Genomic DNA, 26,069 nt, shown 5'->3' with positions numbered 1-26,069 from the left:
GCTAAACAAATAAAATAGTAGGAAATGCCATTAAGTGAGGAATTAGCAGGATAAAAAAGAAAGGAATATATATATATATATACATGTGGCAAGTGACTGACTAAATAGATATAATCCAGGATTATGCCTCCATTTCTGCATTTGTTAGAGATAAAATATGACACTGTTAGCTTAAAGAAATAGTTCTGAAGGAAGTTTGATGAAAAAGATAATTGAAAACAGGCCACATATGTGGTATTTAGCCCATATTCAAGCACAAATGTCCAGTGGGAAGGCTGGAGTTGGTGCTCAACAGTATGTCACCCAGGAAGTCCCTTGTAAATTCACTTCTGACCAATAACACCTTGTAATCCATTATTAGACTCCCAAAGTATTTTATAAATCAGTGCTTACTTTAGTTGTTGTGGGTTTCTAGAACAAAATACCACAGACCAGGCAACTTAGATGATAGATGATTGGTTTCTCTCAGTTCCAGAGGCTGGAAGGTCAAGATCAAAGTGTCCATATCTTTGACTCTCTCTCAGGCCACATTCCTTGGCTTACAGATATTCTCACTGTTCCCACACACAGTCTTTTATCTGTATCTGTACCTATGTCTAAATTTGCTCTTTCTGTAGTGACATCAGTTAGACAGGACCTCAGGAACTGACTCTCATTTAACCACTTCTGTCTCCAAATATAGCACCTCTGTCTCTAAATATAGTTATATTCTGAGATCACACAGACTAGGATGCAAACAGGAATCTAGGGATACAGTTCAGCTCATAAAAATGGTACATCCTTTCCTCTTTCTACACCCACTGCCCCAGAGGCTACCCACCCATGCCTCTCCACCAGAGCACCCATGTCCAGAAGAATCTTTCCCTCAAATTCCCAGAAGTCAGAATTCTCAGTGTTCTAGAACAGATGAAGAGGCGGCTATCCTGCCTGGGTAGCAGTCAGGTGGTAGGAAGACCTGAAGAAAGATGAGCAAGAACTTGTAGTTACAACAGGAGAAAATATTCTAGGTTGTACCTCCCTGCAACCCCCAGTTCAAGCATAGAAACCACCACATCATCAAATGTTGTTGTGAAGTTTGGAGACAATTAGACGTGACTCTTGTGGAGGATGAATGTGGGCAGTGGTAGAAGTTGAAGTAAGAAAGGTTGGCTAAGGTCGTGTTGTAAAGAGCTTCTTTCATTTTGCTATAAATCACTCAATGCTTCATCTAGAGATGAACACAGGGAATTAGAGGCCACTGCAATCACTCATGCAGGAAACAAGGCAATTACTTGTAAGAGGTTGAAAGATTTGAACAAGACATTAAGGCAATAGCTATTAGGTGGGGGAGGGTAGCTGGAGTGGGGAGTAGTGGATAAAGGGATAAGGCTGGGGAAAAGAGAAAGGTATCAAAAGGGAGAGAAGAGAAAGCAGAAAACTTCACCACTCACACCTAAATCAGGAATCTCTGTCTCCCTAGGGAGATCCTGTTGAGCTGGGTTCTGCCTCTTTGATAAGGTAGATTCTCCTCCTCACAGACTTTCTCAGAGTTGCCCAGCATCTCTCAGCACAGTGGAAGATACTGGGAACCAAGAAGGCTCTGGAAGTCAAGTGAGTGGTTAGTTAACATGAAGAAAATGTAACAAAAGGAGTCACCAACAACAAAGGTGGCTAACTGGTTAGTCACTCAGGGAAGGCACTTAGATCAGAGCTGGGCTTTCAGATCTAGGACTACCCACACTGAGTAAACAGCAGTGAGTCTCTAAGAGCTGGGGTATTTCCTACCAGGAAGCAGAAGAGCTTGATGCTTGTAGAGGAATAAGGTGGGTCTCAATACTTGGTCACTATCCTCATTCATAAACTTAGAGTCAAGGCCAGATGTTAATTGTGAAGGAAACACTACACAGAGTTTTTATGCCTGCTGTGGCTAAAACAGCAGGCATGTCTTTCCAGCCTCACGAACACAGCAGCCACTGAGTAGGATTGCTGTGAGCAAAAGTAGACACGGCAAGCCAATGGGCATCAGTCAAAGTGGGGATGGTCTCCACGCTAAGCTTATCTTTTCTTTATGAACCCTCTAGTCACAAGAACATGAATCTGCCCTCCAGCTCATCCATTCTAATGTTTAAGATCTGTTGCCTCCACTTGGGATTTGAACAGCTATAGTCAGTCAGAAGTCAGATGTTTCCATGTGATACTGATGACTTTAGAGAGAGCAGGGGCCTGAGTCACTGGCAGGCAGAAATGCGAATCCCTGCCAAGGCAGAGCCAGGCTCTTTGGAGTTCACTCCCAAAAAAACGGGGAGTAGCAGTAAGCAAGAGGCAGCCTGGGGACTTGGGAAATTCCTGAGATCTAAGCAAGGGGATACCTCTTCACTGATTGCCTGGAGGTTCTTTAGCCTTCACTGTATATGTGTTTCTTTGTTTAAAAAAAAAATACATAATGTAAGCATGGTATAGGAAAGCCAGGGGAAGGCTGTGCACAGTCACACCACCAGTGTTAATTGTGATACACTCAAGGTCTTCCTCACTGATCCTTTCGCATCCTTAGCTCACAATCCCAGGGGTACAGCTTGAGGCATTAGTGAAAGAAAATCAGCACAGTATGGGGCATTTTATTTAAAAATGCCTAGTACAAGGAGTTTTGGAGCTGGACAGTGGTGGTGCATGTCTTTAATCCCAGCACTCAGGAAGCAGAGGTAGACGTTTATGAGTTCGGGGCCAGCCTGGTCTACAAAGCAAGTTCCAGGACAGCCAGGGCTGCACAGAGAAACCCTGTCTCTAAAAACAGAACAAAAAACAAACAAACAGAAGAAGAAGGAAAATGAAGAGGAGGGGGAGGAGGAGGAGCAGGAGGAGCAGGAGGAGGAGGAGGAGCAGCAGCAGCAGCAGCTTTGGAGAGAGCATTCTCACTTTGGAAAGATTATGTCAGGCAGACTTTTTTTTTTTTTTTTTTTTTTTAAGATGCTGGAGATGGAACCCAGGGCTGTGAGCTTGCTAGGCAAATACTTACTGCTAAATTGTTTCCTCAGCCTTTCAGACCTAATTAAAAATAACCCATCAACTTCAATATGTGCTGTCCGTATAACTCTAGGTCTAGGGCTGTCCACTGGAACATGGTCAACCTTAAAGAAAACTGACTCTCCTTTCCCCAGAAGCCATCATCTGTCCTTAGCTCCTCAGGGGTGGGGGCTCATGAACCCCTCCCTACTCTTTTTGGCGAGCATCTGGCTTGATCTTTTGCAGGAAACCATACCTTCTGTGAGTTAATAGATGCAGAGGTCCTATCATGTCCAAAAGATACTCCAACCTCTGGCATTTACACTGCCTCTGTCCCCTCTTTCCTGATGGTACTGAGCCTTGGGGAAGGGCTATGATGTAGATGTCCTGTTTGTAACTGAATATGCCATAGTCACTTATTTTCGGTAGTTTGATCTGTTGTCAGTTTCTGCGTCAACCACCATCCACTGAACAAATCAAAACAAAACAAATTCTCTGATGCTGTCTATAAGCTTCACTAATCTAAGAGTAGAAAGACACAGATTTGGAGGGTAGATGTGTTTTTGTTTTTGTTTTTAATAAGGATTTAAGAGAAGTCAGCTAAAGTTCAGCTAGTTTGGGGAGGAGTTCAAAGATGATTCTCAGAAACAGGAGCAATTATTCTTGAGAATAAGGAACTACTGCTTATGATTTTACCAAGGATATAGGGGAGAACCAGTTAGGATGAAAATCATGTCAAAGAAGACTAGAGAGGACCATCAATTGACAATTCTCAGATTTTCAATTTTAGCTTCTCGTGTATGGACCAAATTCAAAATCAAGTCTTCTGACTCCTGGCCAGGGGCCTTTCTATACTTCATAGATGCTCCAACTTTCCATATTTTTGAAAGAGATTCATAAAAAAATAAAACATGGAGGTAGGGTCCTAGGTCTGCTTATGGAAAAAGAGGTCAAGATAAATAGACAGCAGCAGAACAGAAAAAATAAAATTGCAAGGTTTTATGTCTTTGCTCTAGCAGTGTGATTTATCTTCAGCAGAACTTCTAGCCTGCTGCTAAAGGTAATTCTAAGGAAACTCTAGGACTTCCTCACAATGAATTTCATTTCCTGATGGCTCAATGCTGCAGGTACCACTGTGTCAATCATTCGTTCTCCTCCTATGAAATTTCTTCCAAGGCTGAGGAGATGGCTCAGCCATTAAGAGCACTTGCTGCTCTTGCAGAGTTCTGGAGTTCAATTCCCAGTAGCCAAATGGAGAGGTTGTAACTCTGGCTCCAGGGAATCTCTGATAGTACCTTTTGGTCATTGTGGGCCCCACACTCATATGTATACACATACACATAAATTTTTAATATACATCTAAAAATAAAAAGAAAGCAATTTCTTTTAATCTAAATCCTGACAATGCTCAGCTGTCAGCCTGAGTAGCAAGGCCTGTGGCCCATTGTACCCCTCTGCTGCGCACTGGCTTTTCTGGGATGGTATAGATTAGTGTTCACATTTCCTTGCTACGCCTTTAAGAGCTACAAGAATGCAAAGGAAGTCTAGAAAGAGAGGTGGGGTCTCCTAACAGAACTTCCTGGAAAAGGATCCTTGGAATTTCTGCCAGAAACTGAACTGAAATTCCAACACTGAGAACCAGGGGGTGGCCTGTGTTGAGCTAGGCCTGTGATTGGACTGCACAGTCCATTAAGGGAGGAGGAAAACAAAAGTAAAAAAGCTGGGGGAGGGGAAGGGCGGAAAGACCTCCCACCCCCACCCCAATTCATACACTCTAGATCTACAAGCAATATGCAGCCAGCCACTTGCCTGGTAAGGGTCTGTGCATGTCCAAGCTGAGGGCAGCAGATGCTGAACCCAGGGAGCTCTCTGCACCAAGTGAGCAAGCGAGGCCTCCAGGGACTGACTTGCCAACAGCTGGACTTGATCACCAGCTTGAAACTGAGATCACACACTGGGTAGAATAACAAGCGGACTTTGTTCTCTGGCTGTGCAAAGCGTTGTTTTCCAAGGAATTGCCACAGCGGCAGACAGAAAACCAGAGATCACACTACCTGGACCCTTAAGTCTCTTTAGAGAAACAAAGTGTAAGAAATTCTGCTGCTGGGGAGTGTACAGGATGATGATGATGACTCTTCGGAGAGTTTGTTCACTGGTTCTCTTCCTCACAGCATTTCTGCCCCCACCACAACATGCCCAGGACCCAGCTATGGTACATTACATCTACCAGCGCTTCCAAGTCTTGGAGGTAGGTGACGTGTGTTCTCCTCACTGGGAGAATGTCTCTTGGAAGTCACTCTATTGTACCCGCACTTTCCTGTCAGCTAGGGTGCATGTCTTCCAGATACAGAGTGAATCATCGCTATGATTCCATTTACAGATGTTCGTAGCCTAGCAGTTCAGGATACCACTTCCAGTCCAGACCACTCTATCACTAGACTTTTTTTCATTCTACACTTGGCCCTGGCAGTTTTTCTCACCTATAAAATGGACATAGAGATAGAACTTAACTTCAAATGATATTCTGAAAATTTAATGAAGAAATTTCAACTTTGAGAAATTGGGGGTGTTTTACTTTGGGTTATTAATCCATACTCAGAGCATGACCTGGTCCACTGAGTAAATTTCCAGGCTGTTGAACATTTAAAACCCAACAGTTCAGACTTTAAAGTATGAAATTACAGCTGTAGTCACATTTTCTTCATCTTTTATTGTATTAGGATGCTAACTGATTCCAGCTTTTCTTTTTCCCCTTTTTTTTTGGGGGGGGGGGTTCGAGACAGGGTTTCTCTGTGTAGCTTTGCACCTTTCCTTGAACTCACTTGGTAGTCCAGGCTGGCCTCGAACTCACAGAGATCCACCTGGCTCTGCCTCCCGAGTGCTGGGATTAAAGGCGTGCGCCACCACCGCCCGGCTCTTTTTCCCTTTTTTTTTTTTTTTGGTTTTTCGAGACAGGGTTTCTCTGTGTAGCTTTGCGCCTTTCCTGGTACTCGCTTTGGAGACCAGGCTGGCCTCGAACTTCTTTTTCCCTTTTTATGGTAAACTGTTAAGTGACTATAAGATTCGGTAGTATACACAGAAGCTCATCGTGAACTTTTACTTTTTAATCTTAGCTGGATTTAGGCTTAGAAAGGAGATTTTTTTTTTCAGCAATGTTAAACAAAGGGGACACACTTGAGCTTCCACCTCATTCGAATAGGCAAAGACCTGAGGTTGGGGATGTGGCTCAGTAGGTAGAGCGCCAGCCCAACACTAGTGCTGGCCCTGGATTCAATGCCTGGCACGGAGTAAGCCGGGTGCTGGCATGGACCTGTAATCTCAGCATTCGGGAGGTGGAAGCAGAAGGATCCAGGAGTTCAGAGTCACCTTTGGCTACATATAAAGTTTGAGGCCAGTTTAGACTATGTAGACCCTATCTCAAAACAAAAACAAATGAACGAAATTCCGTATTTTTATAGGCTAGTCACGTTCTTGGGGACAAATATAACCTTCCACTTTAAAATGCCTGGCTTTTGCACAAGTTAAATTGGCATGTTATACATGTTCTTTCAAGGACACTCTTATCTCAAACATTTATTTTCTATGTTTTCCTAAAAAAATCTATAAATCCAAATGATGGTGCCGCCTAGTTATAGTCTCAGTAAAGTAAATCCACAGAGCAATCTAAACTCATTTCCTCACATTGTGCAGTGAGCAGGTAGGGGCCTAGAAGCTGTGGTGGAAGCATTCCCAGGCCCCAGGCCTCTGACTGCTCTCCTGCTCCCGTCATGGACGCACTGCCAACCTCATCTGCTTAAAAGGCCAAAAATTTGCTTAGGCTTCAGCAACAGTTAAACTCCTAGGTATGCATTGTCCTTTGGTACTGTGAGAGTTTGTCTACAGACAAGGGTAACGCACAAAGTAAGACATTCACAGCCCTGAATGAGGATTTGGAAAATCGGATATGCTCTGTAGATGCTTAGATACGTTCTGTGGAAGATAAAGATATGTCCTTTTCTGACCACTGGGTTCTAACCTGGATGTGAAGCCAAGTCCCAGGTGGCAGGCACTGTCAAGGCAGAGATTGACAACTCAGAGATGCAGGGCCTGTCCTGAGAGGGGCATGTGGGAGAGTAGGAAAAGGGAAAAGAGATACTTGAGATACTTGAGAATTATTAATATTCATTGTCTCCCTGTTTCTATTTCAATCTCTGTCTCTCTCTCTTTCTCTGTCTCTGTCTCTCTCTCTCTTTCTCAATGTCTGTCTTTCTGTCTCTGTATCTCTCTGTCTCTCTCTATTTCTCTCTATCCATCTCTGTCTCTGTCTCTCTCAGTCTGCTGCTGCTGCTGCTGCTGCTGCTTTTCATGACTCTATCTATTTTTCTTCCAAGTGAAGGTGCCCTACACAATTATGTTTGGAGTGAAAAGTTTTACATTTGTGAAGAGGGTCTTAGTCAATGTCACCAAGTGAGCTTTAACTACCAACTCTGTGACCCAGCAACCCCATTTCCATTCATGTATTTTTCCATTCACCAAGTATTCATTGAGTATTACTATATCCTTAACTTGTGCCAGATGTAAGGGAATGGAACTTATTTCTGGGAATCTAGCCTAATAAAATAACTAAGGACATAAAAATGTAAATATATAGTTTTTTTCCTTAACATTGAGTGGGAAAAAAAATGAAAACTAAATGTTTCTTTAAAGGTGTTTAATAGAACAAACAATGGGATTTCAACTTAATAAAAAGCTTGCATTTTATTAAAATTATGTTACATATATAAAGAAAATGCATATCTACACAATACAATGTTGTTCATCCTTTGAAATGAAGCTTATATATGACACTGTAGATGGACTTGCAAGATCTTCTACTGAGTGAAATAAGCTAGCCACAAGAAGATAAACACTAAATGAAAGATTTCGCTGTACATTTAATCTGAAAAAGTTGAACTCATAAAAACAGAGAAGCATGAGGAGTAAGGAGATATTGATCGAAGAATATAAAGTTTCCATTAGAATAAGTTCTGGTGGTAGGGAGATGACTCAGTCAGTACAGTGTGCTGCCTAAGCATGAGGACCTGAGTTCAGATCCCCAGCTCCCACATGAAAAGTAAGGTGTGGTGATGTCCATCTGTAAGCCCAGTGCTGTGGAGGCAGAGGCAGGCAGTTCTCTGGGGCTTGCTGGCTAGGCAGGCTAGACAGTTAATGAGCTTCAGACTCAATGAGAGACACGGCCTCAAAGCATAAGGGGTTCAAACAATTGTGAAAGGCAGCTGATGTTGCTCTGTGGCCTCCATATGTACACCTGCATGTGCACATAGACACACAGATGCACACACACACACACACACACACACACACACGAAAGAACATGTCCAAGAGATCTATTGTACCTGTCATTACTATAGAAAATAGCAAAACACTGCATATCTAGATATTGAGAGAATAGATTTTTACTACCTCAAAAGTAAATATGTGAAATAATACATGTCTTAACTTGCTTGATTTAATCATTCTACATCAAAATATCACATGTACAACAATTATATAGGTGTTTCATTTGTTAGTTAGAAAAACATGATCAATGCAAAAAAATTATAGTGTGTGCTATAATGATATGATAATATATAATAATATAACATAATCATAATAATGTAAGAACAATATTTAAATGTTAACAATATATCAACAAATTAAAATAAACAGATATTTAGTAAAATCATGTGCAAATATATATTTATGTGCATCATGAAATACATTTTAAATTGGAAAATTTAAAAACTCGTATACTAAATGTCAGTAGTACCTATGAATTTAGGATTATGGATTATTTGCTCCTTTTGATTATACTTTTCTAATAATCTTTTTCTATGAATGATAGTTATTTGTATTATGCAAATAATTGAAATAATTTGCAGTAATTTGGTAACTTGGTAATTTATCTCCTGTTTGAAGAAAGGACTGGAAAAATGTACCCAAACGACAAGGGCATACATTCAAGACTTCCAGGAATTCTCAAAAAACATCTCCATCATGCTGGGGAAGTGTCAGACCCACACAAGTGAATATAAGAGTGCAGTCGACAACCTGGCATTGAGAGTGGAGCGTGCCCAGCGGGAGATTGACTACCTGCAATATCTCCGGGAAGCTGACATATGCATCGAATCAGAGGAGAAAACACTGGCTGAAAAGGTACTTCAAGAAGCAGAAGAAGAAAAGAAGATCCGAGCTCTGTTGAATGCAAGTAAGGGATTCTTCTACCACCCCTTCTAGGGCCTGACACACTTGGAGAGTTGAAGACTCTGTGCAGTTAGGAAGTGTGGTCAGTGATGAGTGAGAACTGGGGGCATTCTTGTGTGTACAAGTGTGAGCAATTTGTCAGGGGTCTTACATTCCAATAGAATCCCACTGCAAGGAAATGACTTTCTTTCCTCAGAGAGTTTCTAAAGACATCATGGAAGGCCAGGTCTACAGTCTGAGAGGTAGCTTGGGGGTCCCCTCCCAGTAGATATTGGTTTAATGGAGACATGTGGTTCCAGATCCTTCTAGGGAGAGTAGCAGGCTGGTGTGGGCTACATCAAGGGCCCTGGGAACAGAGAACTGCTGCCAGTGTGTAACAAGCAACAGTTTGGGACTAGAAACTATGACAACCAAACCTCAGGACTGAGTACTACATTATATTGCTATTGTGTGCTATTTGGTATGGTGGCTTTCAGAAATTTGTCCCAGTCTTGTGACCCATCAGTATCAGTTCTAGGCTGTCAATAATAGTATCGAGTAGCTCATAAAATGATAAGCATCACAGCTCAGAAGATTTTTCTGTGCATGTGTCCATTTTGTTAAAACAGTAAGAAAAACAAGGCCCCCACCTGTATTTTGTACTCTGGAAAGACTTCACTGCAAATAGGGAGACTATTCCAAATTTGGGGAACTTCAGCAAGCTTATATAAGACATAATCATGGTCATCTTTCTTTTTAGGGCTTCACATACCTTCTCAATGTAATCGTTTTAAGAAATTATGGGTCATAAGAAGGGTCTTGGGCCTGAGGAGGTAGCTCAGTTGGTAGAGTACCTGCCTAGCATGCATAAAACCCTGGGTTCCATCTCCAGCCTGAGGTGGAAACATGAGGATCAGCAGTTTAAGGATAGCTTCAGTTACATAGTAAGTTTAAGACCAGCCGAACCTACATGAGACCTTGTCTCAGTAAAAAATAAATGGAAAAGGTCTCTCTAAGTGAACATTAAAGACACTTCAAGGGATAGCACAAGCTATAAAGACATGTCTATCTGCAAATCTGGCTGAGAGAAAACTATGTAGGGCGGTAGACTATAGAGAAATGAAGCTGAAGAGTTCTAATCAAGCCCTGTGCTGGTGCCGATAATTACCCATCCATTCATTTGTTCACTTATTTACTGACAATTATTGATTGTAACAGATATACTAATCCAGGTACTGGATGCAGATAATGAAATACTATGTGGTCTGTGCTAAGGATACTGAACGTGACTAGAGAAACTGCTCAATTATTCTAAACAAGGAAATGATATAAAGGAAGAGACTATGACTGGAGAGGGGACACTTGTCAGGAATACTGAAGTAATTTAAACAAATAATGACTCAGCATGAAGTATTATGGGATAGAAAAGAGCTGGTAGATTTGAAAGCTATTCAGAGTTGAAATCCACATGGTTTGGTAACTGATAGTTGAAAGTATAGGATAAATGAGAGACATGAATTCAGGATACTTCCAAGGTTTGGGACTTAGGTCATTAACTGATTGGTATGAAATCTGTTAAGATAGAAAACCCAAGAGTAGTTTGGAAGCATGTGTGACTTGACAAGTTTTTTCCAAGCACTTACATCTTCATTTGTTTACTGTTGCTATATACCTGAATCATACAAGGTAATTTATAAAGAATAGAAATTTACTTAGTTTATTGGAAGTTTTCTAGAGGCTGGGAAGTCTAAGAACATGATGTAGGTATCTACTTGGCATCAGGGGAGAGCCATCTTGCTGCATTATGACATGGCAAAAGGCATTGCAAGCTAGCTCAGAAGCCCCTTCTATTTATTTAGTGTGTGTGTGTGTGTGTGTGTGTGTGTGTGTGTGTGTGTGTGTGTGTGTGTATGTGCATGTGAGTGCATAAGGGAGGGAGGGTTGTGTGTGTGCATATATGGAACCTAGAGGTCAACTTAGGATGTTCTTCAGATGTCATTCATCTTGAGTTTGTTTGTTTGTTAGATGCGGTCTCTCATTGAGACCTGGGGTTTACTTATTAGGCTAGACTGGTTGACTATTGAGTTCCAAGTGTCCTCTTGCCTCTACCTCCACAGCACTGGGAATGCATGCATGTACCCTAACACTGGGGTGTTTGTTTATTTTTCATGTAGATTCTGGGAATGAAATTCAGGTCTTCATGCTTGCAAGGCATGAAGACACTTTCACTGAACTATCTCCCCAACCCTGTTTTGTTTTGTGTTTTTCTTAAAGATCCACTAATACAATCATAAAAGATGCTACCCTCGATTTTTATGACATAGTCTAATCCTAATTACCTCCCAAAGGCTCTACCTCCAAGTAACATGAACATATATGACTTTAAAGACTAAGCCTCCAGCCGGGCGGTGGTGGCGCACGCCTTTAATCCCAGCACTTGGGAGGCAGAGCCAGGCAGATCTCTGTGAGTTCGAGGCCAGCCTGGTCTCCAAAGCGAGTTCCAGGAAAGGCACAAAGCTACACAGAGAAACCCTGTCTCGAAAAACCAAAAAAAAAAAAAAAAAAAAAAAAAAAAAGAAAAAAAAAAAGACTAAGCCTCCAATATATGACCTTTGAGGAAGGCACATTCAAACCGTAACAACTTAAAACTTCAAAGTTTTCTCATTCATTTATTGGCTCACTGCTCATATTCTCCTCCATCTGTGCCAGCTCCATGAGAGCTTAAACACTCCACTGCAGGGCCTAAAATAGGATCTTTGTTCAAACAAATAATTGTCAGTAAAGAAGTAAGTAAACAAATAAGTGAATGGATGGAGTGAATGCCAGTACAGCTTATTTAGAGTTTGGTAGGAAAAAGAACATCTTAGTCCTGAGTCTGAATAAAGAGCAGGGTGCCTTTCCTATCATATGAATCAGTTGATCTAGTTGGTCAAGTGACAGATCCTTTCAGCCTTGTCCTTGTGCTACAATGAACTTTCCCCTCTGAGAGAGCACATCTTGGGGTGACAATGGGCATGAGAATACAAAGGGGAGATGAGCTAGAATCATCCTTGCAGGATGAATACAGGGACTTTTTATACATGGTAGAGGGACGGGAATGTAGCTCAGTGGGAGGGTGATTACCAAGCATGTACAGAACTTGAGTCTGATCCATATGTCCAGTAAGGAAGTGATGAGGGGAATGAAGTGCTAAAATTGTCTGAGCTAGAATGTGCCTGAACTTTCCCAGAGGGCTGCAGGCAGGCCACCAAACTCAAATGGTAGAGCTGTGTTCCTGAGCTTTTCCTATTCCTGGGGTACTCTCAGACCTGCAGACCTTGAGGTGAACCCTTCCCTGTTCTAGCTAGAGTGCAGCGGATTTCCCGACACTGGAGTTCATGCTTTCTCAACTCCATCCTCTGTCCCACTCTGCAGACACTGGAGATTGCCACTCACATGTCTGTCACCTCTGGAGCACAGATTCAATGATAGCTATTTAAAATTGAGCCAACCCTCATTGCCTTTCACTGTTAGATGGACATGTCTGCACCCTGTGCTAGTTTCTTTACTGCTTCTCTTGCTTCCTAGCTCCCCACTACTGTCACACACACCTTTGCACAACTCAGCATAGATTACATTACTTCACTGAATAGTATTTTTCATTATTCGTCACCATTTGTTAGCAACAGCAAAAATGTTCACTCTACTCTTCAATCCTTTTATACAGAAAAAGCCTTTTTGCAAAGTGACTTGAGCCAATCTCAACTGCTGTTCCTCCCAAACTATACATGTACAGTTATAACTTAAAGAAATATATAATGTCATGTGCATACAGGCACACATGTGAGCATTTAACACACTCAACCACACATATTTTATTTATGTACAACTTATTCTTCTAATAGACCTTGAATAAAGATCCTGACATCATCTTCTCTGTGTTCATGGGGTGTAGAACAGGGACCTAGCATAGAGGAAGAAGGCCAGAGAAATTATTCCTAGAAGAGAAATGGGCGGTAGAGACGCTGAAGAACAGATAAAGGACACGTGACTCTAAATACAACCACAGCCGTGTGATTATTAGTCTCCTGATCTGGCCTGTTCTGGCCTGCTATTCTATTGCTGCGATAGAAACACTAACCAAAAGCAAGTTGGGGAGGAAAGAGTTTTTTTGGCTTACACATCCCGATCGCAGTCAACTACTAAGATAAGTCAGGGCAGGAACTCAAGTAGGAGCAGAGGCAGGAATCATGGAGGAGCACTGCTTACTGCCTTTTTCCTCGTGGCTTGATTAGTCTGCTTTCTTATACAGCCCAAGACCACCTGGCCAGGGGTGGTACCACCCACAGTGGGCTGGGCCCTCCCACATCAACCATCAAACAAAAAAATGCCCCCATTGACTGACCCACAGGCCAATCAAAAGGAGGTGATCACTCAAGAGAGGGTCCCTCTTCCCTGGTAACTCTAATTTGTGTCAAGTTGACAGAAACTAACCAGCATATGATATATTATTTTTCAGACAAAGCTAGACTTAGAATGCTAGCTTAGTCCCCTGTCCTGTACATATTTTATAATGTGCCTGACCTTATTTTATTGTGTTGGTGGTGATGGTGGTAGTAGTGGTTTTTGCTTGACTGTTCTGGTGGATACTGTGCCAGATCAGTTTTCTAACTCTGTAGAACAGATCATCATAAATTCAGCGGCTTAAAACAATATGAGTTCATTATTACAGAGTTCATACATGGCTTCTTCTAACTGTATGACCAAAGCCATGGGCTTCCTGAGGCTCAGGTTCTGTAGGCAGCTCACAGTATGGCACTGAAAAGACAATTTTTTTCTTCAAGAGGTGCTCCACACCTCTTTTAAGAAGTTCTTTATCTGATCACATCAAGCCTGTCTATCATAATCATCCTTTTGATTAATCAGAGTCAACTGAGTTGGACCCTTATTAATGACAGCCTCCCTGAACGTTTGTCTTAAAATGCCATGTGATCACAGTGTACACCCTCTTATATGCCCAGGCCTTGTCCATGCTCCAGGGAGAGAGTTAGTTATGTGGAGTCTGTACAGGACAGGGATCTTGGGAGCTGCATTAGTTATTTGACTCACAGCTGCAACAAAATACCTGACAAAAGCCACTTTGGGAAGAAAGGGTTTATTTTATAGTTCCGGGGATACCATCCATCATGGCAAAGACTGAAGCAGCAGGTAGCTGGTTATATTATGTCATCAGTCAGAAAGTAGAGAGCAGCGAATCAATCATCAATCAATCTCTCTCTCTACCACTGCCTGTCCTCTTTCTCTCTCTTCCCATCTCTTGGAGTGCTAGATTGAACCTAGGATCTCATCACTCTACCCCTGAACTATATCACCTGGTGGTTGCTTTCTCCTTTTTATACAGTCCAGGACCCCAGCCCATGGAATGGCACTGCCCTCTTTAAGGGAGAGTCTTCCCATTTCAGTGATCTCAATCTAGAAATGTTCTCTCAGACATACCTAGAAATTTGTCTCCATTTCAATTCTATTTATTTTATTTTACTGTTTATTTATTTTAAGTATACGAGCACTTCCCTTGCATGTATGAATGTGCACCACCTGATGCTGAGGAAGTCAGAAGGCAGCCAGATCCCCCAGAACTGGAGTTTCCAGATGACTGTGAGCTTCCATGTGGATGTACATATAGGTCCTGTGTTGCTGGCCTTGAGAATGCAGCAACACTGGGTTGGTTGGGAATAGAACTTGAATCCTCTGCTAGAGCAGCCAGTGCTCTTAACTTCTGAGCCATCTCTCCAGCCTTCCATTTTGATTCTAAATCCCATAAAGTTGACTGTCACAATTAACCATCACAGGGACCATTTTGGAATTCCACCTACCACCATGCCTTAGTTTGCTACTAATTATCTAAACTTGTCTTTCTAGAAGATCCCACTATTCCCATCTTCTTGGACGACAAGGACTATGCCAGTGGAACAGCTTTCACTAAAATCCTAAACTCTGAAGTCAGCACCTTGTGCAAGCAAACACCTTGGGAGCATGGGTCAGAGAGGGCTCAGGCTATAGGGTTTCCTTCAGACTTTCTGTCTCAGAACATTTCTCTGGGAAACCTTTAGAGAATGGACAGTACAGCTACCTTAGAAAATTCCACTTTGTACCTCAAGATACAAGTAAATTCTAATGCATATTAGAATGATCATCTTCTTTCAGATATTTCTCAGGCAACTACTAAGAGGCATGTCCTGAAGAACAGCCAAGATGACTGTTTGCTAAACCATTCATTCTCCATCGAGCTGTTCTAAAGCCTTCAACCTTTATTTTAAGGTGTTTTCACAGATGAGGTCAATATGGGTCCCCAGTCTGAGGAATGTTGAGATTAAGTGAAATTCTTAGACTCTTAACTCCCCCACCTTGTATCCCCACCCCTTCCCCACACATACATGATTTAGAGTAGAAGTGAGTGACAGATTTTAAAGTCATTCCCAATGTTTGGTGCTAAGACCATTGTTAAAATGAAACTTTGTCCGTTGTAATTGCCAGTTTATCACACAGCACCACTGGCACGTAGATTGAGAATTTATCCAGCTGAAGCCTTTGAGAGGCCACAGGCTGCATTCTTGAGTGGATAAAAGTATTGACCTCCTTTTAACTTCTAAGTAGCTTTTGAAGAAGAATTCTCAGGGCAGTCAAAACAAGCCATTATGACAGATTTTATTTTCTTTCTCGAGTCCAGCTCCTTTTATTGCAAGGAAGCATGGGAGTAACCTCATGTAACCTTCACCCTGCTGCTGTTAGATAACTCATATCTTTTGTTAGATCATGTTTCCAAGAAGTCTGCTGAATATCTGAATGCCTCTGGAATACATTCAAGTCGACAGCTGCATGCCTATATTCAAACCCACTACAAACAAAACAAATAACTAAACAAACACCTCACTCACTGAAAACTAAAGAAAGCATGTCTGTGAGGCAACTCTCAAGGTCCATTGGTTCTTGATGAGTACAGCAAAACATTAAGAGAACAATAACTAATTTGTAACAGATGTATTAACTATATAGGGAGAGACTCAAGGCCTGTCTGCTGGCAGAAATGTAGGAGATGGTAAGGGTGCTTGTGTGTGCATATGTGCACAAACCCAGTTTTGCTGTATTCTCAAGGCCAGCAACACAGTTTATCTGCTCCTGTATATTCCCTAGAGAGTGCATGCCCACAATTTCAGAAAGGTCTATGTACATAGAATTTCTTTTGTTCATTCATCTAAAAATCCTGTTTCGTGTGAGGCTATTTCTAGGTACTGAGGATATGACCAAAAGTTCCCAAAACATGTCATCTGGTAGCTTTTGGTTCCAATTGGTATGAACATTCATTCATTCTCCCTCACTCACTTGTTCATAGGTTCAGCAAATGTCTGATTAAATTCCAGATACATTTTAGACTTGTACTAGCATTAAAGATGGAACACTGGCTGTGATTTTTGTTCTCAAAACCACTTATAGTAAAGAAGCAATCTAGACACAGAGGAAACAGTCCAGAGTGAGGACTGCTTTGATGGAACCATGTATAAGGTGTCACAGAAACATGTTAGGTCATAGGGTCAAGGTTGCCTTGATGCTAGGAGTGATGGGACTATAAAACTAGACAGTAACCTCAGGCTCAGTTTTAATCATAGAAAGGAGCTCATTAGCTGGAGACTGGAGTTAAGAGCATCCTAAGCAAATGAAGCCACATGCAGCAGCACAGTGTTAGAAAGCTTGGTGTGTTATGTGGAACAAATTATTTTCTAGAACTCAGGCAGAGCAGGATGTTGTGGAAAGTGGCCGGGGGTGGGGGGATCCAAAGGAGCGCTGAGCTCCCCGTGCTAAACAATCTTCCATTTGCCAGCTGGGCAAATGGGAGTAATGAGAATGGTAGCTAATATTTATTGATAATACATTTTAGGTTGTCTCCAAGTGGTGTGTGTATCTTAATGACAATTGTCATGTCATTGACAACAACCCCACCAGTTAGGTACAACCGCATTTTATATATTGGGAGAACAAGACTGTGGGAGAACAATTTGCCCAAGCTCACACAACTAAAGAAATGTCCAGGATGACATTCAAACCAACCCTGACTTGCACACATGCCAGCCCCTCCCATCATCCCACTGCTGGGCTGAGCAATGATCAGTATGGGAGTGCCACAGCTCAGACAGAGGATTGAGAAAGGTCACTCTGGACACAGGGTACAGAACAGCCTAGCAATGGGAGAAGTTGAGAGCATACAGAAGGTAAAGACTAGAGCCAGCAAAGCAATGTGAAGGGTGATCACAGAGAGATATGAGTTGAGAGCATTCTGCCCTAAGAGTAGATGTTCATGCTAGAAGTTTCTAATCTCAATATGGGTCACAGTATGAAGACTATGATTCCATCTCACAAAAGATTGATTTACTTACATCCTGGTTAAGAAAAATCAGTTTCTTTCCCTGTTTTTTTCTTAATTTACTATTTTATTTTTTGAGACAGGGTCTTATTTGTGTAGCCTGGGATGGTCTTGAGCTCGCTGCATGTCTGAGGATGACCTTGAATGTCTAATCCTCCTACCTCTATCTATCTCTGGATTGCTGGGATGACAGGCATGCATCGCCATGTCTGGTTTTATGCAGTGCTTGAGTTAGTGCATGCTACTAAGCACTCTGCCAACTCAGCTACTACTCCAGGTCCTCTTCACTGACTTTTAAGCAAGAAAACGTCCTTGCTTTGCCCCCTACTCACTTCTGTGGCCCTCGATTGGCCTCTCATCATTTCAGTAGAGTGCTTTCTTCCCATTATTTCTCAAATGCCTTCATTCTACCTGTACTGCTCTGTCTTCCTCTCCCCACAATTACAAGCATCTCCCATCCCTAACACTCACCTCGCTGCCCCCATCTACTCCTGCCCCAGTACTCCGACTTGTACAGCCACGATGATCATCTTACTAGAATTTCAATAACATCATTTTCCCCCTAATGGCAACTGCAAACCCCAGGACAAACAAAAATGCTCTTTATAGCTCTATCTTACCATAGCTTTATTTAAATACTCAATTTTTCTCTACAAAGAATACCTGATGATGAAATAAAAACTACAAACACTGTTGAAACTATATGTATTTTGTTTTCCTTAATTGTAAAGGTAGATCAGAAGCCAGCAATCAAACACAGCAATTTTTAGTATTTCTCAGCTTTGTTTCCACCCATCCCTGATGTTCTATGCTATTTATTTTACCTGCTATTTTAAAAACATAATGCATATATCCATGCATGCCCACATTTCAAATGTTGTTTTTCCAAAATCTATCACAGTGCCTAGGATGAATGTGAGATCAGTATGCTCAGACCTGAAGTACTTTATTAGAAACTGGAGGCAACTGTTTGCTTGGGATCACACTAAGCCATTTTTTTTCTGTTGTCCAGTGCTCATTCTATAGTTACTATTATTCTATAGATACTATCACAACTTTTTTTTTATTTTTTCAGATAAAAACACTGTGGCTTAGAGAATCTTCCCCCACATTCCTGCTTTACCCAGGGGTCCATACCACCCCAGACATGAAGGTTCCTTCCTGAACACCTTCATTCCATATCAGCTATCTGTTGCCACATTAACATAACTCCAAACCACTCCAAAATTTGGGTTAAAACAACACCCAATTCCTATTTCTCAGTAGTTTGCAGGGTGGGAGGACATTCTATTGATCTGGGCCAGGGCTGACTTGCCTGCACATCCCCCATTCTTGACATGTTGATGAGGAATGACATGTTGATGGGGAATGACTTATTGAGGAGGACCTCTTTTGAAATGACTTGGTTGTCCTCCACATGCCATCTGGCTCTCCTGGAGGCTCATTCTTATGATGAATGTAGATGTCTCAGAGAGAAGACAGAAGGGGACTTAGCTTTGTCATTTTTACCACATTCTTGGTGGTGGTGGTGGTATTTTGTTTTTGTTTTTGTTTTTGTTTTTTGAGGCAGGGTTTCTCTGTGTATCCCTGGCTTTCCTGGAACTTGCTATATGGACCAGGCTGGCCTCAAACTCAGAGATCTGCCTGCCTCTGTCTCCTGAATGTGCTGGGATTAAAGATGTGTGCCACCACTGTCCCGCCATTTTCACCACATTCTTTTGGCCAAAGCAAATTTCAATTCTGGCTCCAGGGTCCATACTTCCTCTAGAAACTCTAGTTGCATCCCATATTGGGGTTTTGGTCTTGATGCTCATGGAAGCAGGGAGCAATCAAGATCAGTTTTTAGTTATGCAAACGTATATGTGAGAACAGAGAATCTGTTGGTTGATGGGTTTGAGGAAATGAAACAGAATCAGCAAGAATGCTAGAGTTCAGATTCAGATGAGTATGTCTTAGATGATCACACATTGAGACAAGATGGAGAGGAGAGAAGAAAGTGACATTTCTTTTATAGGAGTGCAGATGACTTTGTTTTCTATCCAAAAATGTAAGAGAATGGCAGTGTCACAGCTAGAAATGGAGTACATGTCTACCCTTTTTTAGTTTACCAAGAAACTTATTTAAAAATGAACAGACGTGGGCTAGAGAGATGACTCAGCAGTTAAGAGCACTTGTTTCTCATGGAGAGGACCCAGACTTGGTTTCCATCACCCACAGATGGCTCATGTTCATCTGTAACCTCCAGTTCCAGGGGATCCCATGTCTTCTTCTGATCTCCAAAGACATACATGTGGTGCATATACACACTTACAGGCAAAACACCCATACACATAGAGTAAATATATCCTAAAAAGATTTTAAATCAAAACATTGAAAACAGGGCTTACAAATGAGAAACAGATCGAATCAAGGAGTTTACCATTATAACCTTGGAATGCTTGAGATGTTGCAATAGACAGGTACCTGATGTAAAGTGGCAGTTGTTTGAGATCAGAAATCCCCCAGATGATGGGCCAGTTCCCTGCTTTGCCTCACATGAATATTTTCTAGCCGCAATGCTCTTGAGCAGCAGTTCTCAAACATTCAGTCACAGAAACTCCTTTGCCATCTTAAAACTTATTCAGGGCTCCAAAGAGGGCATGCTGAATTTGGTTACAGATACTGACTTTGCCACATTCATAATTAAGCTAGTAAGGCTGAAGTATGTACCAGATGTTCTTCCAGGGAGAACACAAAGTAATGAATGAAACAGATATGACAAAGTCTTGAATCTCACCACATTTCCTTTTTACTGAAGGGACTATGACAACAAATATGTCTGCAGATGAGTATGTAATGTATCATAAAAACATAACAGACACTCAAGGGAAGAAAATCTATTATGACAAGGAGGTTATGGAGAGCTGGCTTCTTCTAGAATACTATGTCAGAAGGAAGTTTGCCCATGTTGGGGTACAGCTATAGGAACCCCAAGGTGGAAGCTGGCTGGACTCTCACTCAGAGCTTAGACATCATCCTGGCATTCAGGAATTCTCCTGGTGTTCTCTGCTTGTTGCTGGTGAATGACGTACACCTAAATAAAATCTGTTTCCTTCCTCATACGCTATTGCTAATCACCAATACAGCTGACTAGGCTTGGTTCTAGGTACCTTAGAATATTCTAAATTTAGCAACTGAAAATGTAGGAACCTAGAAATGCCTGCAATAAGTGTTTAGCAAGAGGCTCTGTGTGGTCATCAAGATCAACATGTATGATGTTATTGTATGCTAGGCCCTGATTAAGCCCTAATATAAGATACATAGCTCTCTAGCAACACCACATCAGTGTGGATCACTAAGGAACATCCCCTACAAGGCAGCGTTCCTGTTTTCCTGCCATCCATCCACTGAAGCACTCAGACAGTGAGATGGCCCTTGCTAATCTATTTGCTTTCTGAATTAGCGAAGTAGAAATTGAGATCACAAGTTTGGGCAGTGACAAACAACTGCACTGTCTGAAACTAACTGGTTCCTGAGTGTGGAGCATAAGCAAAAAGAGTCTGGATAGTGAGATGGGTACATATTGTGTCCTAGGCACTGGGGAAGGTAAGAAGGAAGAAGAAGGTGAGAAACAGAGAAAGAAGAAAAGGTGGACAAGGAAGAAGAGGAGGTTTTGGAGGAGGAGGAGGAGACTCCTTGCAAGGAACTATCTAGTCCAGTGTAATGCCTGTCTTAGCACATTTCTATTGCTGCCAACAGACACTATGGCCACAGCAACCTATAGAATAGTGGTTCTCAGCCTTTGGGGGATCTAATGACCCTTTCACAGGGGTCACAGGTCAGATATCCTGCGTATCAGATATTTACATTACCATTCATAACAGTAGCAAAATTACAATTATGAAGTAGCAATGAAATAAGTTTGTGGTTGGGGTCTGTACAACATGAGGAACTGTATTAAAGGGTGGCAGCATTAGGAAAGTTGAGAACCACTGCTTTAGAAGAAAAAGTTTATTGGCATTTACAGTTTTAGAAGGTGAGTCAATTACCATCATGGTGGGTAGCGTGACAGCAGGCAGGCAGGAATGGCCCTATAGCAGTAGCTGAAAGATCACATCTGATCCACAAACAGGAGACAGAGAGAGAGAGAGAGCTAACTGGGAATGGCAAGGGCTCTTGAAACCTCAAAGCCTAGTGACACAGCTCCTCCAACAAGAGCACATCTCCTAATTCTTCCCAAACAGTTCTACCAACTGGGGACCAAATACTCAAACATGTGAGCCTGATGGGGCCATTCTCAATCAAACTACCATATTACCCATCCTGAAAGAGGGCTACACAGATGGAACCATTCATTAACTGGGGCAAGAGTAAGGCATTGAAAAGTGAAGATTTATAACAAAATTTCATAACGTGGCAAAAAATGCTCATGACTTTAGAAGAATTTTCTTTTTAATGGACTCTGACCAAGCAAACTTACTAGTCTTTTTGTGCCAGTGTCTCGTGCATCTGTCTCCCTTCTTGAGTCCTGGTTTATCATCGTCACCTGGCTACCCCAATCCAACGAATCAACTCCTCCCTTTCTAACTGTCCCTTGAATCCCTGCCTGCCACTCTTTGGCATCGTGAATCTGTACTATACTTATAAACTCAGTGCCTAACTTCCCTGTATCCATCACCCCACCCTCAAGTCCCCACCCCCAGGCCCTTTTCTACCAGAGATGAACCAAAGTCTCTAATAATCAGATTGAGTCACAGTGGAGGAACACGTCTTACAGGTCCAGCAAGTGTTATTCATAGGAAGGAAAGTATTTTAAAAGATTCAAATAAGTGATATTTGTATATGAATTCCTTGAGAGGCCTTGGGTTAAATTCTACACTAATAGCTTGTCTGAAATTTTGCCTGTGGGGGAACCACACATTTCAATGTCTTGGTTTGTACATGGAAACTTTACATAACATTTTCTCTGTTGAATAATTTGCATCTTAGTTGGACTCAAGTTTTTTTTTTTTAATTTATTATTTCCAGTCTTTCCTTAACTCTTTCCTCCTGTTAAGTATCTGTCCCCAAGAGAAACACAGCAGGAAATTTTAATTTATCCTTTTACTGGGACACTGGAAATGTATGCTCACTAATTTCTAGAGAAACTTAGACAATTTTAGAAGATTATCCCTGATAAAAAGATAGAGCACACCTATCCTAAACTCATAGCTTTAGGGCTGGCACAACGAAGGCTGGATTACAAAAGGAAGTTCAAAGACTGGATTCCAGAGCCCCCAGGTCTCCAATACCCAGTCCCAAGCTCCATCATATATATGGTCATTATATAACACAGGCTATTCTGGGACTCATAATGTAGCACAGATGGGCCTCTAATTTACTATGTAGGCCAAGCTGGCTTCAAACTTGTAATCTTTCTGGGTCTGCCTCCCAAGTGCTGGGATTATAAGCCTGCCCCTCCATTACACCCTCTCTTCTGTTTTTTATTTTATTTGCATATTTGGAGCTAGGGTCTCATGTAGCCCAGACTGGCATCCAAATTGCTGTATAGCTCAAGATGATCTTGAACTAATTTTCCTGATTCTACCTCTAGTATTACAGGCCTATGCTACTATGCCAAGTTTTGTGCCGTACTGGGGATCCAACCTAGGGCTTCATGCATACTAGGCAGGTACCCTACCTACGCATCCACATCCCTAATCCCTGCTCTTCTGTATTGTAAAAAGATGTTTTCTTTTTTCTTTTCTTTGAATGTAAATTTTTATTGATTCTTTGGGAATTTCACATCATGCACCCCAATCCCACTCACCTCCCAGTCCCTCTGTATCTGCCCTTCACCCTTGTAGCATCTCTTCAAAGGAAAATTTAAAAAAATAATAAAATAAAAAATAAAAATATTAATTAAAACAAAAACAATAATAAAAGCAAAACAAAAACAATCAAACCACCACAACAAAAAAACCACCTCTGCTCCTCTGTCTCTCTTGTCTCTCCATTACCTCTTCATTCATCTTAGTGGCACTAAGAGCTGTGATGTGTTGCACAGTAAACCCTTTTACACAAACAGCTTTACTTGCAAATAGTCATTGTGTAATGAATCACTGGTCTAGTTCAAGGCCTCTGGCTTCTGATACACCATCACCACTGGACCCTCATCAAAACTCCTCTCAGATAACCTGCTGTTGCCCCTAGTCATGGAGGTCCCGTGGCTGTGGTTCCACAGAACCAGTCCCTTTATGCACTTCAGCAGGTCATAGATGGGGTAGATGTTGGGGTGGACCAACTCAAAGCCCTGGATGTGTGCCTGGGTGGTAGCTGAGTTGGTCAGTCAGGGCTCTGAGACCATCCCCTTCAGGCAAGGAGCAGAGCCTTCTCTCCCAAAACTGTGCTTAGGGGTGGACCCAGCTCTCTTGAGTTGTGGGGACAGCTCTCCTATGAGGGGCAGGAACAGCCCAGCATGGCCTTTGGATTTCAACCCCTGTGGTAACATGGGCAACGGACATCAACACAGACCCCCGCTTCAGCAGGATCAGAGACCCAGACATGGCCTTTGGCAGTAGCTTGGGCCCATTTGTCACCATGGCCCTAGTGGTAGCACAGGCCACCCAGATCAGCAAGGCCCTGGGGGCAGCATGGACCTCGAACAACAACATGGACTCAAGTGGCACCCAGCCCCCAGGCATCCACATGATCTTCAACGGTAACAGGAGCCACGGACATCAACACAGACCCCAGCTGTGGTATGGCCACAGACCCAGACATGGCCCTTGGTAGCAGCCCAGGCCTGGATGTCATGAAGCAGGCAACCCAAAAGAATTTTCTTATAGACAAGAAACACATGTTCCTCATTCTAAGACACAGTCCTTACATAGCTTAGCTTCAAGTCTGTTCTTCCCTGGCAGGAAGGACAGGCACTGTGGGGACCACCTGCTGGAAGTAGATGTCCTAACTTTTCACTGGTCTTTCTTTAGGCACACCAGTACACATGGCTCCCAACCCTTCCTACCTACCACACACACTACCCTGCATCTGAGGCTGCCTGGGAATGTCCTGGCTCCCACTTCTGAGTTTAGAAGACCCCTTCACCTCTGACTAGCTGTGTGACCTTCCCAAGAAACTAATGCATGCCTTAACTTTCTTCACTTGTTAACTAGTGATTAAAATATATGTCATGGCTACTTATTATGAGAATCACATAAATTATTATGAAGTTATGCAGTACAATACCAAATGGATTCTATGTATTTGTAAGATATTTAATAACCTACTGAACCCTTGGACTTGTTCTTTAACATGAAATATCATATGGTTATCTTTAGGAACCCATGGACCTTCTTCCCCATCCCCTGTATAATCATTCTATGTTTATTTAAGAGCTTTAAGTCTCACCCACTTCTCCTTGGTGATCAGCATAGGATCAGGGAAGAGTGAGCAGTGACTTCAGCTCAGCCAGGTTCAGCTGTGTTAGAGTAAAGATGGCACCCTGGGAATCAGGGTGGCTGTTCCACTTCTTCCACACATTCCCTCATCCTGCAATAGCTCACTCAGTACAGCAGGATGTACATGTGCTCCTGAGATGTTTAAAGTCCCTGGATGCCTTTTCTAGTGTCTAGCTTCTTATAGTCAGGCTGACACATGAAAGCAAACCATCATGTTAGGAGGACATGGCAGCGCCTGGTAGTTGAGAGACTTTGGCAGCTCTTCTCCAAATCTGGCCTCTGGCACAGTATGAGCCAGGTGAGGCCACTGTCTCTCTACCTAAAGAACTGACTTCCTGGAACTTGGCTCTGTCCAGCTAAGCCTATTCTCCATTACATGTGTTTTCTTCAGAAATTGTGGGGTCCATTTTTTAATGAAATAATGGATTTTAAAGTATCTTAAAAGTTTTGAAGTGCTTTATGAATGATTATTTACTTAAGATGGGTTTACAGTCAGAACCTAGAAGATGCTAGTCTGTTTAGATCCTAGCAAAACATCTGAGATTTTTATTTTCTTCACTCAACTGCCATTTACTGAATCCTCAAAGTATTGAATTAAGTATTTGGGTACAATACTAAACATGAAGATGAAGCCTTGTTTTTGGAGAGTCTTGTGAGGGAGGTGGATAATAAGCTAGTAAAGAAACAGATAAAACAGTTAACAGTGTACTGAATGATCTCAAGGAAAGAAGAAGCCCATTAAGGAGATGATATTGGAAGTAAGACTTGGCCAGGTATGGTAGTGCAGGCATACAATCCACTTGTGAGTTTGAGGCCATTCTGTGCTACATAGTGAGTTGGGGGTATGCAGTGGGGTAGGTTACTTGAAGAACAAATGGGATCCAATCCATTGTGCAAAGTTCAAGGGAAAGAGTGTTCCAGGTAGAAGGATTCTAAGTTCAAGATTCCTGAGGCAAAAAAGAAATTTGGCATGCTCACAGAACATAAAGAAACTATATAATTAGAACACAGTGATACACAGAGGATGGCTCACTAATGATAAACAAGGGCCACATTGCACAGTCTTATAGGCCATG

General features: G+C 42.0%; 1 protein-coding gene across 4 annotated transcripts in view; it reads left to right on the top strand.

Moving 5' to 3' along the window:
* The window catches only part of LOC128125217 (synaptotagmin-9), a 223,787-nt gene that overhangs the window by 192,758 nt on the left and 4,960 nt on the right, over positions 1 to 26,069 (top strand). For 3 of the 4 annotated variants that reach the window (XM_052762378.1, XM_052762377.1, XM_052762380.1), the window contains one exon: positions 8,917 to 9,205. In XM_052762378.1, coding sequence (XP_052618338.1) covers positions 8,917 to 9,205 — 289 coding nt within the window. Of the gene's footprint in view, positions 1 to 2,979; positions 5,228 to 8,916; positions 9,206 to 26,069 lie in introns of those variants that run through there. The other variant, XM_052762381.1, reaches the window with a different exon arrangement.

Source organism: Peromyscus californicus, unplaced genomic scaffold (assembly GCF_007827085.1).
Source record: "Peromyscus californicus insignis strain IS unplaced genomic scaffold, ASM782708v3 Scaffold_4__1_contigs__length_199733344, whole genome shotgun sequence".
Taxonomy (NCBI): Eukaryota; Metazoa; Chordata; class Mammalia; order Rodentia; family Cricetidae; genus Peromyscus; species Peromyscus californicus.
This window is presented reverse-complemented; position numbering and strand designations above follow the sequence as displayed.